General features: G+C 48.9%; 2 protein-coding genes across 2 annotated transcripts in view; one reads left to right on the top strand and one right to left on the bottom strand.

Moving 5' to 3' along the window:
• Positions 1-264: 264 nt before the first annotated feature.
• FNDC4 (fibronectin type III domain containing 4) lies at positions 265-3,408 on the bottom strand. The gene is made up of 7 exons (XM_027555791.1): positions 3,041-3,408; positions 2,705-2,849; positions 2,503-2,618; positions 2,051-2,255; positions 1,483-1,572; positions 1,049-1,173; positions 265-878 (listed from the first exon to the last, which is right to left on the bottom strand). Exons 2-7 carry the CDS (start codon positions 2,823-2,825, stop codon positions 843-845), a joined length of 693 nt encoding a protein of 230 aa, XP_027411592.1. The 5' UTR covers positions 2,826-2,849; positions 3,041-3,408; the 3' UTR covers positions 265-842.
• Positions 3,409-7,571: 4,163 nt separating this feature from the next.
• The window catches only part of GCKR (glucokinase regulator), a 29,177-nt gene continuing 19,616 nt past the window's right edge, over positions 7,572-17,132 (top strand). Inside the window, 16 exon segments of the mRNA XM_027555790.1 lie at positions 7,572-7,790; positions 8,102-8,142; positions 8,145-8,239; positions 8,416-8,484; positions 9,306-9,380; positions 9,764-9,794; positions 9,797-9,827; positions 10,136-10,202; positions 10,390-10,441; positions 10,929-10,930; positions 11,921-11,961; positions 11,963-12,013; positions 14,261-14,366; positions 15,677-15,834; positions 16,474-16,576; positions 16,816-16,910. Coding sequence (XP_027411591.1) covers positions 7,729-7,790; positions 8,102-8,142; positions 8,145-8,239; positions 8,416-8,484; positions 9,306-9,380; positions 9,764-9,794; positions 9,797-9,827; positions 10,136-10,202; positions 10,390-10,441; positions 10,929-10,930; positions 11,921-11,961; positions 11,963-12,013; positions 14,261-14,366; positions 15,677-15,834; positions 16,474-16,576; positions 16,816-16,910 — 1,079 coding nt within the window. The 5' untranslated portion in view covers positions 7,572-7,728.

Here is a 17,132-nt window from a genome sequence, read left to right as displayed (position 1 = left end):
TGCACAAAGAATTTATATCCTCCATTTTTGTTCCCTGCTCCTCCTTCTTACCCAATAAAGCAAAAGAATCGAGGGCCCTAGTTTTCTATGCCCCTTTCTGGCCCCTCTCCACCCATTCTAGACTGAAGAATCAAAGCAAACACCTTCAAATAAGAGTCTGCTCCTGTCAAGTTGGTAGTGGTGGTGTGAGAGGCCCTTGTGGTCAGGGGAGAGGCAGTGGAGAAGTGTCTTTCAGCATACTAGACAGTATTGCATACAGTCAGCTGCAGTTTGTCCAAGAACCTTTATTGGAAAAATGTCCAAGGGGTGAGACCACCAGCAGCTGGAGGGGCTGCCCGTGAGAGGGGGAGCACCTGAGGCTCCATGGAAGACGTTGGAGTAGTGCAGTGCAGCGTCTGCCTCCAGACCCAGACAGTTCTTTTTATTTTCTGGGGGAGGGGGAGTACCCACAGAAATACTGCTCTCTGAGACCCGGAGGCAAGATGTGGGGGCAGCTGGGGATGCCAAGGGTCCTGATGCAGGTGAAATGGGGGCCCCATTTGGGACCTAATGGGATAGGGTTGAACAAGTGACTCTCCTCTGGACCTGGGGGGTGGAAGGATATATCCCATCTGATATCCACTCCCCAGGTCCAGGGGCTCAGAGCCTAACAGACCTACCTTCTGGCCCTGCTCACAGTGGAAAGAGGATGGATACCAGGCCTGAGATTGTGGGAATGCGATTACCCTCTGGGAAACTGTGGGATCCTTCAGTCTTGGGCAGATCACCATCTTGGGCTCTCCCTGACCCCAGCCCCAGCCCCAGATTATTAGTGCATCCGTCTTCTGGTTCTGCTTCTTCTCTCATACGTCAATAGTATTGATGGATGGTGACTTTTTCTGTGAAAGAAGATGGCCTGAGTCTCTAATTTCAGGAAAGTGATAGTTTCCTCCATCCCAAATTTCCATTCTCCCTCTTCTCCTGCCCCTCTATGACCCTTCTCCCTTTCCCTCGATACTTCTAGACACAACCCCCAACCCCCTTCCCGCCCTCACTGGCCCCACATCACCTGTCTTGTCCCCACTGGCCTTCCCTGAGGACTCTGTTCCGGTCCCTTCCCCTTCTCCTTGGGGTTGTTGTTGGAGTCATTGTCCTTGATGATGTCATACTGACGGCAGAATAGCCCGATTACAGCTGAAACACAATCATACAATCTGAGCCTTGATCCTGACCTCCCCACTCATAGCCCTGAAGGGCAGTGACATACCCACTGTTTCTAGAAAATCAAAGAAGAAAATCTTTGAATTCCTGTTTCCCATGCACATTACATTCTTCATCATCCTCTCTGGGCTCCCAACAGCCTCCTCTCCCTTTCTTCAAACTTTTCCTGCTTATCTCCCCACACCGTTGTTCTCACCCTGTTTTTTCCTGACAACCTTCACCAACTCCCACCTTCACTCAGCCCCACTCAATCCACTATGCCCCATCCAGCTGCTTACTCACCAGCCCACATGAGCAACACCACCACAATGATGACCACCTCCCCCGTCTGCAGTGGTCGCTCTCCATCCAGACCCTCCACTGTGATGTCACCTGAGAAGGAAAAGAAGACAGACCCCAGGTTCTGGGGAGCAACTAGAGAGCTATGCCTGTGTAGACAGTTCAGGATGGAGATGCTGGGGATTAGAGCCAGTGTAGACCTGTCGCAGCACCGTTGCTGGTAGCCGCTCTCTGGGAAGCTGCTGGTGGACAGGTGGTTAGAGACCAAACAGCAGGAGGGCTGCAGGTCAGGTGCTCACTCATGCAGGCTGCAGCTGCAATGAACTGAGGCTGGGTAAAAGGAAGATTTAAAGCCCTTCCCCCCAAACAATTCCTTACCAGCCTGTCTAAACTCAGTCTCCTGCCAACCTGCTTTCCTTCCTTTCCTGGCAGTACAGTGAATTATATCATCCTTCTACTCATCTAAGCTAGACTGCTGCTTGCTTTGCGGAAGTAAACAGGAGGCCAAAGACCAGGTAAACACTCAGAGAATCCAAAGCTTTAGGGGGTGAGGAATAATCGAAACTCTCACCTGGGCTTGAGCTGTTGGAGGGTAGCCGGTCAGACCCCTTGAGAGTTCGGAAGTGCACCCGCGGCCCTGGGGGGCTTTCTCCCCGGAGGCCGATGCTCCTGACCTGCACTGTGTAGTCACTGTCTTCAGCCAGGCCCCAGAGAGCACAGGCCCGAGTCGTGGTGTTCACCTCTCGGATCACACGTTGCCCAGGGCCATTCTGTCGCTGCAGGGAGATGATGAGAGAGGAGGACAGCCTCACCCTGGTCCCAGGCCACAAGGCTTAGCCCAGGATTCTTGAACACCCAAGAACTCTGGAGGACTGGGGTGGGAAGGGTAGCCTGAGCCAGGGAACCCCAGCTACATGTCTCCCAGGGCAGGGAGGGGAGCTGGTGGGGGTGGGGGGCGGTGACCAGAGGGAATGCTCAGAGATCCAAGGACACAGGTTGGGGCAGCAGAAGGGTGATTCATACTTGCTGGGAAATGGAGTAGCCAATGACGATGTTGCCTTCTGGGACGTCCCAGGACACAGTGGCCGAGTTGGCTCTGAGGTGAGTGACTGTCACATTCACAGGAGACGGAGGCCGGTCTACGGGCGCCAGTGTGTGAACAGGTTACCAGGGTCCACCCCCAGACTAGCTCTGGTGACTCCTCACCTGCTCCCCTTTTACTCACCTGCTCGCACAAAGCCCAGGTCGCAACTGACCAGCAGGAGGACCGTGGGGCTTAGATATGGGGAGAGGGGCATTAGTGAAGCCATGGTCCCCACCGAGTCCGCTGGGAGGCACCCGGGCATCCGTTTGACATTCAGGCGGGGCTCCTGGAGGTGGCAGGAGTTGGGGGGGGGAGGGGGGCGGGGGTCAAGGACTTGCCAGAAAGCACAAGCGGGCAGCTGCTCTCCCTGCTCCCCACACCCCACAGCAGCCCCAGAACCCCCCTTTCCCCTTGCCTTGCCCACCCCCGCAGCACCCCGGCGCCCTCAGTTCGCGCCTCTGCTCTGCCCACACCCACCTCCGCCGGTCCTCGCGGTGGGTCAGGCCTCGGGGGGCTGCTCGGTGCCCAGAGGGCGGCCCATCGCGGACTCCGTGGCGCTGTCCCTACCCCATCCCGGCGCGGGCCCGGCCAGGCGGGCAGCGCGGGACCGAGCTGCGGGCAGAGAGCGGAGGCGTAGCGGGTGCGGGCCGCGGGGCCCCGGAGCCCCCAGAGCTCCGACCGGCCGCGCAGTCTGTCCGGGAGCAGGGGGCGGTGCCCTCGCGGCCTGGCAGCTGGCCTGGGTCCCCGGGGCGCGAGGCAGTGCGGCTGCCCCCGCCGGCCCCTGCAGCGCGATGTGACCGTCCCGGCGCGCCAGCCGCCGTCTTCTGCAGAGCTGGCCTCGGTCGCTCAGCCGCAGCCCGGCCGGGACGTGCGGGCCCGCCCCGCCCCGCTGGGGTTCTCGCCGCCGTCATCACTGCCCCCCCAACCCGGTTCTTTCGGGGCTCCTCCCACGACCCTCTCATTGGCGGCCTCTAGGGCCCCCCATCCCTCCTGATCCCGGCTCCCGCCTGCTGAGCCCCCGCAGGGGGGTCGGGGGGAAGGGACGTCCCTCCGGACGCAGGTGCGAGGGTCTCGGGATCTGAGAGGCCCCTCCTCCCCAGATGGAATTAGCCAAGTTGGGAAGAGGAACTCCACCTTCGGTGCGCGAGGGGACAGAGTCATGGAGATAATAATTATTTTGACAATCTCCTACTTGTAGACTGCGTCAGCTTTTAAGTCTCTTCCCCATTCATGATCTGATATTGATTCCCTTCCTTCTCTCATTCATTCTTCCACTTATTAGGCAAATATTTATAGAGCTTTCTCTATGTGTCTGACATGTTAATAGCTGGAGATACAGCGATTATTAAGGGTTTTGGGTTTATAGGGGAAATTTAAAGAGCGACGACCTGTCTCAGCTCTGCGACTTACTGTGTGGTCTTAGGCAAATAGGTTAATCTAAGTTTCAGGTTTCCCACCTGTAAATCAGAGGATGCAAAACCTCACGGGGCTGCTGTGAGGATCAAATGATACAATATTGGGGAACGATCTTTAAAAATCTCATAACACTGTGTGAAGAGAGATTATTCTTAATTTGCACCAATTTGTTAGTTACTTCATTTATTCAATAAACATGTAAATCCTTAAATTATTTCATGCTTTGGTTGAGCATGAGACCTGGAGTGAGAACCTGGGTGTGAGTCCCAGTTCTCTCTGCTGTGTAATCTTTAGCAACTAACTTAACTTCTCTGAGCTTCAGTTTCATCATCTAAAAAATGAGCATGTCAATATCACCTTTTTTTTTTTAATTGAATTATCAGTTCAGTTCAATTGCTGAGTCGTATCCTACTCTTTTCGACCCCATGGACTGCAGCACGCCAGGCTTCCCTTTCCATCACCAACTCCCGGAGCTTGCTGAAACTCATGTCCATATAGTCGGTGATGCCATCTACCCATCTCATCCTCTGTCATCCCCTTCTCCTCCTGCCTTCAATCTTTCCCAGCATCAGGGTCTTTTCCAATGAGTCAGTTCTTTGCATCTGGTAGCCAAAGTATTGGAGTTTCAGCTTCAGCATCAGTTTTTCAATGAATATTCAGGACTGATTTTCTTTTGGATGGACTGGTTGGATCTCCTTGAAGTCCAAGGGACTCTCAAGAGTCTTCACCAACACCACAGTTCAAAAGCATCAATTCTTCGGCACTCAGCTTTCTTCACAGTCCAGCTCTCGCATCCATACATGACTACTGGAAAATCCATAGCTTTGACTGGATAGACCTTTATTGGCAAAGTAATGTCTCTGCTTTTTAATTCGCTGTCTAGGTTGGTCATAGCTTTTCTTTCAAGGAGCACGCGTTTCTTGATTTCATAGCTGCATTCACCATCTGCAGTGATTTTGGAGCCCCTGTTTATTGTCACCCTGCTTATTTAACTTCTATGCAGAGTATATCATGAGAAACGCTGGGCTGGAGGAAGCACAAGCTGGAATCAAGATTGCCGGGAGAAATATCAATAACCTCAGATATGCAGATGACACCACCCTTATGGCAGAAAGTGAAGAGGAACTAAAAAGCCTCTTGATGAAAGTGAAAGTGGAGAGTGAAAAAGTTGGCTTAAAGCCCAACATTCAGAAAACTAAGATCATGGCATCTGGTCCCATCACTTCATGGGAAATAGATGGGGAAACAATGGAAACAGTGTCAGACTTTATTTTTCTGGGCTCCAAAATCACTGCAGATGGTGACTGCAGCCATGAAATTAAAAGATGCTTACTCCCTGGAAGGAAAGTTATGACCAACCTAGATAGCATATTCAAAAGCAGAGACATTACTTTGCCAACAAAGGTCCATGTAGTCAAGGCTATGGTTTTTCCAGTGGTCGTGTATGGATGTGAGAATTGGACTGTGAAGAAAGCTGAGCGCTGAAGAATTGATGCTTCTGAACTGTGGTGTTGGAGAAGACTCTTGAGAGTCCCTTGGACTGCAACGAGATCCAACTAGTCCATTCTAAAGGAGATCAGCCCTGGGATTTCTTTGGAAGGAATGATGCTAAAGCTGAAACTCCAGTACTTTGGCTACCTCATATGAAGAGTTGACTCATTGGAAAAGACCCTGATGCTGGGAGGGATTGGGGGCAGGAGGAGAAGGGGATGACAGAGGATGAGATGGCTGGATGGTGTCACCGACTCAATGGACATGAGTTTGGGTAAACTCCGGGAGTTGGTGATGGACAGGGAGGCCTGGTGTGCTGTGATTCATGGGGTTGCAAAGAGTCGGACATGACTGAGCAACTGAACTGAACTGAAAAATAAAGTCTGTCACTGTTTCCATTGTTTCCCCATCTATTTGCCATGAAGTGGTGGGACCAGATGTCATGATCTTAGTTTTCTGAATGTTGAGTTTTAAGCTAACTTTTTCACTCTCCTCTTTCACTTTCATCAAGAGGCTCTTTAATTCTTTGTTTTCTGCCATGAGGGTGGTGTTGTCTGCATATCTGAGGTTATTGATATTTCTCCCAGCAATCTTGATTCCAGCTTGTGCTTCATCCAGCCCAGCGTTTCTCGTGATGTACTCTGCATAGAAGTTAAATAAGCAGGGTGACAATATACAACCTTGACATATAATAAAATCATCTTTTTTTAATTGCATTATAGTTGACTTACAATGTATTAGTTTCAGGTGTATAACAAAGTGATTCATATATATATATGTATATGTGCCAGTGTGCTCAGTCACTCAGTCAAGTCGTGTCCAACTCTTTGTGACCCCATGGACTGTAGCCTGTCAGGCTCCTCTCTCCATGGAATTGTCCCAAGCAAGAATACTGCAGTGGGTTGCCAGGAGAAGGAAATGGCAACCCACTCCAGTACTCTTACCTGGAAAATTCCATGGAGAGAGGAGCCTGACAGGCTACAGTCCATGGGGTCATGAAGAGTTGGACACGACTGAGCAACTTCATTGTGTCACATTAATATATATTCCTTTATAGGTTATCACAAGATATTGAATATAGTTCCCTGTGCTATATAGTAGGTCTTTATTGTTTATCTATTTTATTTACAGTAGTGTGTGTCTGTTAATCCCAAACTCCTAATTTATCCCTCCCCTCCTTTACCCTTTGGTAACCATAAGTTTGTTTTCTTTATCTGTGAGTCTTTATCCATTTTGTAAGTTCATTTGTATCATTTTCTTTTTAGATTCCACGTATAAGATTCTATCTTTGTCTGACTTACTTCACTTAGTAAGATAATCTCTAGATGCAAATGGCATTATTTCATTCTTTTCAATATCATCTTCTTAACGTATCAAATGAGATACTGTATGTGAAAAGTGCATTGTTCAGTGTAAATAAATGTTGGCTAAACTTGTATTTAGGGCAGATACTTTGGTTTTTAATTCTCACTGCAGTATTTCTATTTCTGTGGCCCTTTCCCCTGTAATATCCAGTTCAGCGTGTGCACCCCTGGGGCTCTGAAGCTTCTGTTGCCTTCTTTCTGAGAGGAGAGTGAAATGGAGTATGTGGGGCAGGGAGGACTGTGTGATCAGGGAGGACTGTGTGACCTGGTCTTCTGACCTTTGCTGACCCTGAGGACCCTGATCTCTGGCTTCCTGATGCACCTAGTTCCAGAGCACTGATGCCCAGGAATTCTCTCTGCCCTGGGCCTGAGTATTGTCCTTCCAGGCTCCAGGCCCTCCCAGAGAAGAGGCCATTGTCTGAAGGGCAAGAGTAATGAACCTTGGGTCTTCCTCTTCAGGAGCAAAGCAGAGGCTGGGGACTCTGGGTGCCTCTAGAGAGGGACCTGGGGAGTTCCCTGGGGGTGACCAGAGGGCTGGGGGACTAGTGATCAGGAAAGGATGCAGGCAGAGGTGTTCAGAGGAGGGTGTTCAGAGAGGCCAGGGTACTGTGCCTCATTATCACTGTGCCTGATGAGATGGTCGGATGGCATCACTGACTCAATGGACCTGAGTTTGAGCAAGCTCTGGGAGTTGGTGATGGACAAGGAAGCCTGGCATGCTGCAGTCCATGGGGTCACAAAGAGTTGGACTCCACTGAGCAACTGAACTCCACTGAGCAACTGAACTGATTGTGCTTCAGGTAAGGCCCTGCCAACTGGAAGAACAGTCAGTGTGACACAAGGGGTTGTGTGGCTGAAAAGGCACGCAAGACAGTGTGTCCACAGCATCAGACCATGCCGGGCACAAAATGGTTTCAACTTGTGACTGAGACCCCGGAGCCTGGCAAGTGGGAGGTGAGACACTTTCCCCATGTTGGCCTTCTGTGCTGATTCCTAGAATCCTGTCTGTTCTAGGCTTCCCTTCCCCCTGAGTTTCTGCTGTTCCTGCCCTCCTTCCTGTCTTCCTCCCTGATTTTCTTTCCTTGATAGGCCCAGAGTACCAACTGCCGGCTAAATGCTGTGTGCGTGCGTGTGTGCGCGCGCGCACACACACGCGCATGTGTGTATGTTTGTCTCAACACTGTGCCTGCAGCCACTCCCACCTCCAGCAGGCGTGAATGAAGCTTTGGCTCCCTGCCCTTACCCTTGTCCCCGCTTCCCTCTCCTCGTCTGGGTATGAGGCAGCCCTGCCAATCACAGCGAAGTCAAATCATTGACCCGGGATCTGGACAAAGCTGATGCTGAGCAAATGCAATGTGATGCTGAGCTCTTCCAGGAGGAGGGGCAAGTCATGCCCACATACCAGGTGACCCAGACCCACCCCCTGGACACTGCAAATAAAGACGCCAGCCCCAACCCCACCTCAGCCTCTGCCCTCTCAGGCCATGGTTCCTTATTTTTGAAACCCTGAGAGCCTCTCCACCCCCCACCCCCAGTCCACTGTCCTTTCTTTGGCTGCTGATGCCTACCTGTTGCCTCCAGCGACTTTACAACGAGTCAACTCTGACCACCATGGAACAAGTGGCTGAAAAAGTTCAGAAAGTGCTGAAGGTACCAGCTTTCCATCTCCTCCCTGCTTAAATCTGTGTTTCCCTCTACATTTCTATTTTCTTGTTTCACTTTTATAGACTTTAGTCCTCCTTTCTTCCAGTCCTCCCTCTTGGATCCTTATTGTCATCTTATCAATCAATAGTAATTATAATAAATATTGTTGCATACTACTTTATGATTGACCATGCACTTTCACATCCATTAGCTTCACAAAAACCTGTAAAATTGGTGTTATTATCTCCATTTTTTTTTCAGATGGGAAAACGAAGACTTAAGATAATCATAGTGGTCGTGGTTTAGTCTCTAAGTCATGTCCAACTCTTGTAACCTCTTGGACTGTAGCTCACCAGGCTCCTCTGTCCATAGGATTCTGTCCATAGGATTTTCCAAGCAAGAATGCTGGATTGGGTTGCCATTTCCTTCTCCAGGGGAATCTTCCCAACCCAGGGATTGATCCCAGGTTTCCTGCACTACAGGCAGATTCTTTACCAACTGAGCTACCAGGGAAGCCCATAGTAGCTTGCCCAAATACACCCAACTAATACTTGCTGGATAATGCACTTCTATCTACCTACCTACCTATCTAGGACAAAGCTGCTTTCAGTCCTTTTTTGGATTAAGTAAGGGTTTGAATAAGTAGCTAAGCAAGAGTTTTGGGTCAGAATGAAGTTTCTCAAATCCAAGGTTCTTTCTACTGCACGGCACTCTGTGTGTTCTGTTCACTTTTGTGATAACAGGAGAGTTCTCTTACTGACAAAGAAGAAAGCATACTTTCCCCAATGGGCTGGGGCCGGGAGACCTAGGCGTTTTTCTTTTCTCAGGAGCCTGGGGTGGGTGGGGGGCTGGTGGTGCTGAGTGGAGGGGGCACCTCTGGCAGGATGGCATTCCTCATGTCCGTGAGTATTTCAGTCCCCGGTTTTGCTCTCTCTGCCTTCTTGGGGTGACCCTCAGGACCATAAACCTCATCATGGCTCAACTCCCAGGCAGACTCCCTCCAGCTCTGACTCTCTTTCTTCTCTGAAAGCTAGATCTTGCTACAGAGCCCCATTTCTTCCAAGCCCATCTGAGCCCCACCAGTCCATTGCCAGTGTCTCTATGGCCCACACACCCCCAGTCAGTCGTCTCCAAGCAGTGTCTTTAAGTGTCAGATTCCAAGCAGCACTGGCTAAACACTAACCTAAGAGAATCATTATACAGCCTCTCCTTTCCAGGTGTTGCGAACCCAAGATAATTGTTCCTTCCCTGTCTTTACTACTTCATGTTGTCTCCCCCTTGGCAGGTCTCCTTTAACCAGCTGATGAAAGGTCTAGGATAGAAACCTACCTCAATGCAGGAGGCGACAGGTAAGCCAAGTTGGCCTATGACTACTGTGCTTGACCTGAAGAACGTCTTTTAGAAATTGAATTTGAATGCTTTTAGGCAGAGATTGTGTCAGTTTGCTTTCCACTTTGCATTCTTCTGTTGCCTGACTAACCCTCCTAGGTATTTCAAGCTTTTCACCCCTACCGAGTGTTCATCATGGTGCCCAACAAATAGGAGGTGCTCCTCAGTGGTCGTTTCCCCTTCATTTCCTCCTCTCCGGAGCAGCCTTAATAAACCATAGGCTGCTGCTTCCCAAGCAGTGCCACTGACCTTGCATGTGTCCTTTTAGGTCTGTGGTGGCCTCTAGGGAGGGGACAGAATATAGTGCCCTGGACAGGATTGAGGAACTGAAGAAGGTCTGTGTTTTCCACTGACACTCAGCCAGAGACCTCTGTCCATTCCTTCCCATGGGAACATCAAAGCCCCAATATCCAGCCAAAGCCCATCCCCCACCTCTCCCACCCCTCCCCCACCCAAATCCCTGCCCTGACATCCTCACAGTAGGTTTGTATCTGGAATCCTCTTGGTGGCCTCCCCTCCTAGGTGGCTGCTGGGAAGAAGAGGGTGATTGTCACCGGCGCTTCGGTGGGACTCTGTGAGTATGAAGATGGGTTGTGTGGATCAATTTTACAGGAAAGCAGGCATAGGAGTGGAATAGCATGGAAGAGACATTGACAGGATTTATGTAGATTTAGCTCGAAAACAGAAAGGATTTGCATAAAGAAGTTTGATTTTATGATTAATTAGGATCCAGTTGTATGCATGTGGATCAAGGGGAAGGGATCCTATCTTAGAATAACTGTGTACCAATCCCTTCCACAACCAAAACAGAGAAGTCCAGGGGTCAGTCAACTATGTTGGTAGGTCAGTCCAACTGCTGCCTGTTTTTGTAAATAAAGTTTTATTGAAACAGCCATTTATGTTTACATATTGTCCATGGCCACTCTCATGCTTTAAAGACTGAGTTGTGGAACAGAGGTCATAGGGCCCAGAAAGCCTAAAAAATTTGCCTTCTGGCTCTCTGCAGAAAAAGCTGACCCAGGACTAGTCCCTTGCTACTTAAAGTGTGGTCCTTACACCAGCAGCACCAGTATTACCCAGGGTTTGTTAGAAATGCAGAATATCAGGCCTCCCCACCTGGGATTTACTGAGCCTGATTCTGCATTTTAACAAGATTCCCAGGTAGTTTGAGAAGCACTGGGCTAGAGGACCCCAAGTTTCCTCTCAGCTCCACAGCTCTGACTCTGACTCAGGATTCACTCAGCAGAGCCTGGACCCCAGCAAGGGCTGGATGTGAAATGAGGTACGTGAGGAGAGCAGGACACTGACCTCATGAAGCTTTCAGTTCAGTATGTTCAAACTTTCCTCCAGATTTCTCAGGGGAACTTGTTAAAAATGTTAAGTCCAGGGCTTCCCTGGTGGCTCAGTGGTGAAGAATCTGCCTACCAATGCAGGAGACGTGGGTTAGATCCCTGATCAGGGAGGATCCCAGTGCAGCGGAGAGGCTGGGCTTGTGCACCGCAACTGTTGAGCCTGTGCTCTGGAGCCGGGAGCTGCAGCTGCTGAACTCATTTGCTGCAATTACTGAGGCCTGCAAGCCCTGGAACCCGTGCTCCCCAACCGGAGAAGCCACCATGGTAAGGGGCTTGTGCACTACAACTGGGGAGTAGCCCCTGCTTGCTGCAGCTGGAGAAAAGCCCTCACAACAACAAAGACCCAGCAGAGCCAAAAATAAATAAGTAAAATTTTAAAGAAAAAGAAAATTAAAAAAACATAGGTCCAAAGGATTCCCTGGTGGTCCAGTGGTTAAGACTCAGTGCTTCCACTGCTGGGGGCCGCAGTTCAGTCCTTGGTTGGGGAACTAAGATTCTGCAAGCTACATAGTGCAGCCAAAAATAAAAATAATAATACAAAAAAGTAGGTTCATGGGGTTCTCTCCTTCAAATTCAGATCCAGTAGATTTTAACTGGGCCCAGGAAATTGCATTTAAACAAGCATTTGGGGGTATTCTGATGCACATGGGCCCCGGGCAGCGCCAGAGTAACCCCCTCATGGTGCCCTCCTCCCTCTCTAGGCTCCTTTTTTGGCAGGCCAGATGAACTACTGCGTGGATAACCCAGACTTTTTTGCCAGTCCTGGTTGGTTTCAACCCATTAAGCATGGCCAGGTGAGCCTTCTGTAGTGAAAAGTCATGTCCAGAGCCCCGGGGGAGGTTGGGAGGGAACCTGTGAAAATTACAGGACGATCACAAGAGAGGGCAGGGCGAACATAGCCTTGTTCACCAAATCTCAGAATAAAAAAGTAAAAAAAGGGTGTTTCTAGCTTAGAAAGCTTTTGGTTGGTCGGTTGGTTTGTTCTCTCATTTCAGAAAGGACTGAAGGCAGCTTACAAAGGATAGATAAGAAAGCATACATTGAAAGCAGAGTGAAGAGGTAAGAAAAACACAGGTCAGAGGACAGAATGAGCTCAGGAAAATGATCCCACAAAGACCAGTACTTTCATCTGCTGTGGGCCCCAAGCCTCTTTTCAAAGAAGAAGTAGTGAGTGCTGACTAGCCGCCTACTCTCTCTCCTTTACCTATTTTGATTATTTTAGAGCCCTTTCTCCTTCATTCCACAAGCCCCTTGGGTCCCTCTCTGGCTACTCACATCCCCATCCTGTTCCCCTTTCCCGAGATCCCTGTGCCTCCAAATGACCTCCCTCTTATTCTCTGTCTAAACGGCCACTTTGAGCTCAAGAAGGTCAGCATATTAAACCAATAATGCTTAATTGTAATTCTGTGGATGCACTGCCTTGAGAGTATTAAAAAAACGTAAGAGAGATTTTTGTAGGAGAGGTCTGATGTAGGCTTGAGGTAAGGTCCTGAAATATCTGAATTTTGGAAGCATCCTTGGAGATTCTGATGTACAGCCAGGTTGGGGAAACTCTGCTAAATAAACCATTGGAGTGGGCCTCTTGAAGAAGTGGAGGGTTTCCTGTCACTGGAGGTATTTTAGCAAAGGCTTGTTGATTACTCAACAGTTGCTTTGTGTATCTGGTGGTGGTCTTGGGGAGAGGGACAGCTGAGTTCTTTTGGAGACTTTTTCAACTCTCAGATTCCAGGCATGTGGTGTAATTCACATGAAGGTATAAATGATCTCTTTTAATGGAGGACCTTCCTTTACCAAAAATGTTTCTGCTGCAGTGGATGCTAATTTCAGGCACTGTGACTAAGTGAAATGAAGGATTTCAAACAATGTAGGCGTGGAGATCTTCCAGTTGTTCCTTAAATCAGTGGCTCCCAAACTTGGCTGATCTTCAGAGTCGTCTGGGAAGCTTTTTAAAATACAGATTTGGAGGCTCCACTCCAGAACTTCTGAGGCAGATTCTCAGAGTGGGCATGGAATCCAGAAATGGGTAATTATTAAAAAAAAAACAAAAACAAAAACAAACCTCCCCAGGTGATTTTGATGATCAGCCACGTCTGGGAATCTCAGTTTTCAACCACACAGTAAACACTCTCCTCTCTCTGCTTAGGTCTCCTCTGTCTGAGGTCTGTAGAAAGTTTCAGAAGTAGTTTGAGGACAAGTTATAGAAAACACTTTACCCAGTAGGTATATAACATATGAAACTTGTTTGACCCAGAAGTAATGCAGATGAAAAAAATATTAAAATAGTTCAAGAAGGGAGGGAACCTTTCTGGAATGCAATGAAAAGAGGAAGTTAGGGAAGCCATAGACAGAAATAACTTTTTGAGTTCTTGCCATGGTGAGTAATTCCCAAATTATCCCCTTTCAAAGCCTGGAGAGCCAACCACAGAAGATCCCCATTCTTTGAGATTCTGTGGTTGCACCTAAGCAGATAACAAACCTGTTGCTCTCCTCATCCACTCTTTGTCTTGTTCCTGATTAACTTATTCAAGGGAGGTTCCCAACTGTTAGGTGCTATACTTCAGACCTTGTAGCTTGGTTCTCTCAGTAGGAACTTCAGCTAGTGAGGGGTTCACTATTTGGAGAGATTTCCAGAATATATTTCCAGGAATGGGAAAAGCTTCTGATGGACCCTAAAACTGAATAGGTGGTGATTATGACATTTGGTTGATGGGCATTCTCTCAGGTACCTGCAGAGGGTGTAGCTAGTGTGGTCATGGCAATGAGACCTGTGGAAGGACCAGGTCATGAGGAAGTTCTGGTCTCAGGCTGGAACTTTACACCGGAGTGTCGGTTTTGTTCTGGGCTTCAGTTGCTGAATGTTTTAACCCTCATCCTTGAGGTTCAGGGACACAGTGCTCCTGTGGGCATCAAAGCACATCTCTCTAGGAAATTGTAGACCTCTGACCCCAATCCCAATGTGGTCTCTGATCTCGATTCCCATCTGAGGTCCTTCCTTTAGGTTCTTACAGACAATCCCCCCTCTGTCTCTCTTTGGGCCCTAAAAATGATCCCACTGAAGACTGGAGTTCAACATTCTGACAAATAGCAGAGCAGATGCAGAAACTGCAAGAGAAACAGGAAGCTTTTGTGCTCAATCCTGCAACTAGGGTGAGATCTGCCACTGCCCCTACCTCTTGCCCCCAACTCAGGATGGTTTGCCATCGAGGGCCTCTGATTTTAGCTTCTGTTACATCTTGTCTGGATTCCTGGCATTGTGTGTCTACTGAAATGTTGTAAATCACATCCTATTTTCTCATTTTGTTTTTCGTCTTAAGATGTGTTATTTCCGTTCTGGCCCTGTCTCTTAAATCAGTAATTGTTAAAGACCTAAATGGTCTAGGGGAAGTTTCTATTTAAAGACATTCTTTTGCATCTGTGTGTGTGAGTGTTGTTTTGCTAAGTTCCTTCAGTCATGTCCAACTCTTGGCAACCCCGTGGTTGTAGCCTGCCAGGTTCCTCTGTGGGTATTCTCCAGACAGAAATACTGGACTGAGTTGCCATTTCCTTCTCCAGTAGATCTTACCATATAGAAAGTATCAAGTAGACTGGTGAACTGCTTTATGTCTCTTTTATATGTTTAAATTTCAAATATGGGATTTTAAAAACAATGGCATGCAGTTTCATTCTTCTGCCTTTCTAAAAGTCTCCAAAATTGACTTGGACTTTCTAAGTCTCCTGTGCTCCTGTTCCTTTTGTCTCTGGATTGTGACTGCATCTCACTAGCATCATCTCCTCTTCTTTTCACCTTACAAAGTACCTTAACCAAATCCCTGATCCTCTCTGCCAGGGATGGGCACGTCTGTGACATTTCCTTGACCTTCCTTCTGCGAGATTGGAAGGCAGGAATTCCATATCACCCACAAGTTCTGGATGTTTCATCTCCCAGGGACTCATCTCTCCTCCTCTCTGCAATTATTTACTTTTAATCTCCTTTTCTCAAACTCTTCTTTTTATCATTCTCTTTGCTGTTATCTCTTTATCTGTTTGGTGTGTCATGTCACATATCATGTTATGGCTGCTTCATCGGTCTGTCCAAAGAACAGGAAATGTGGTGTCTGGATTAGTAAACTGCTATTTAAAAAGGGGAGGATGTAGTGGGGAGAAAGTTCTTGGGAAAAAGAAAAATCCTCTCTGAAAACCCTTATCCCCAAGTAATGGAAGACTCATTATTCTGGCTTTGTCTCCAAAGTCCTGAAAGTACCATAGAAATGACCAGAGTGGGGCTCTTTCTCTCTCCTCTTCTCTCAGTTAAGCTCTCAACCCAGCGTTCCTCCTCACAGCACACTGGGGGCCACTAGTCCTACAAATACCTGTGGAGTGGCCACTAACCAGAGCACATGTCCAAGAGCCACTGTAAGCAGACTGCACACACAGTGGTCACTAACTAATAAACTCCAGGACCCTCTTTCCACTCCCAGATTCTCCTGGGTGCCATCATCACTCCCCAACCTGAGGGCCTCAGTGACTCCTTCTGGATGAAAAGTAGAAGCACCACTAACATCCTTCTGGAAGCCCTGTTGCCAGCAGCCCACAAGACTGTGGACCATTGTAGATGGGGCATTGCAGCATCTCCAAGGTAGGGAGGATCTGGACCAGAGACAGATGAGAGTCGGGCAGCTGGGGGGACAGTGCAGATGGAGGAATGGCATATCCAGACCTGGAGACTGGGCTTAGCACCAAGACTGGGGCCCTGTTGGTCCTTCCCTGAGAAGGGAGCTGGATGGGGACACTGGTGGTCCCATGACACGGTCACGGCACCTGGCTTGTTCCCAATGGACCCTGGGTTTCTCCTGTCCAGACCTGATCCCTGTGCCCACCTGGGACATCCAAAGCTAACGTGGCTTCTGAGAATCTTTGCTTTGGGGATGGTCCAGGCCATGTGGGGTAGAGGTCATATTGCTGTGTGCCTGCTCCCCTCCCCAGGGTCTCTTGCCTGGCTTCCATGTGGTTCACTTACCTCCTCGTCAACTCTCTGATCCCATCCTCCTCTCAGTGCTCTGGATGCTCTCTCCCACTCTCTGCTCTTTAGTCTTCCCACCAAAGCCCTTCCTGCCCTTCTTGAACGCAATCTGGCCCTTATTCCTGCACCTCCATCAGGGACCAGCAGAACTTAGTTTCAAGGGAATTGTGCCTTCCCTTGAATTGCATGGGAGGGACCTGGGTTTTCTGAAGGGTGCACTGGGCCTGCCCTGGGAGATGGTCACCTTTCTCCCAGATGCCTTTTGGAAATCCTGCAGACATTTAAGTGGGCTTCTCAGGTGACCTATGGTCAAAGCCCCAAGATCACCACCCTGATGAAACAGGCCAGCAGCAGGTATGTAGATATATATTTGGAGGGGGGAAGTGGCTTGGGCAGAGAATGTTCTGAAAGCAGCGGAGACTCTATGGGATATGTTAATATGAGAAGTTCTAGGGATGGGGACCTGTGTGTTAGAGGGTCAGGATAGGCTTTTGGCTCATTTATTCCTATGCTCTTCCATTTGTATTTTTCTCTGATCTCTGAACTTTTTTCACTGTGATCGCTCCTCTCACGTCCTGACCTCTGACCCATACTCAGCCTGGTGAGAAAGGCCAAGTGTACCTGGTTGGCTGGCAGACCCTGGGCATCATTGCCATCATGGATGGAGTAGAGTGCATGCATACCTTTGGTGCCGATGGGACTCCTGTCCAGACTTTCCTCCTGATTCTTCCTGATCCAAACCAATCGGTCTGCTATCCAAATTCTTTCCTACTCCAACCCATGGCGGGGCGCCTTATTCAGTGTTCATCCTGCTCTATCTAGATAGGCATTCAGTCAAATGCTCCTTCTTTTGAACCTTCACTCAGTCCTTGATCCCTTGCTTAGCTATGGCCTCCCATGTGTGTTACTCCACA

This window comes from Bos indicus x Bos taurus, chromosome 11 (assembly GCF_003369695.1).
Source record: "Bos indicus x Bos taurus breed Angus x Brahman F1 hybrid chromosome 11, Bos_hybrid_MaternalHap_v2.0, whole genome shotgun sequence".
Lineage (NCBI taxonomy): Eukaryota > Metazoa > Chordata > Mammalia > Artiodactyla > Bovidae > Bos > Bos indicus x Bos taurus.
Note: the sequence above shows the minus strand (reverse complement) of the source record. Positions and strands in the feature narration are given on the sequence as shown.

Bases quoted from the DNA above. Each gene is read 5' to 3' on its own strand.
- FNDC4 (XM_027555791.1), bottom strand. From the start codon at position 2,825: ATGCCCGGGTGCCTCCCAGCGGACTCGGTGGGGACCATGGCTTCACTA. The intron at 2,619-2,704 runs GTGAGTAAAAGG...TGGCGCCCGTAG, and splicing joins CCTGGGCTTTGTGCGAGCAG to ACCGGCCTCCGTCTCCTGTG. The intron at 2,256-2,502 runs GTATGAATCACC...ATCTCCCTGCAG, and splicing joins GCTACTCCATTTCCCAGCAA to CGACAGAATGGCCCTGGGCA.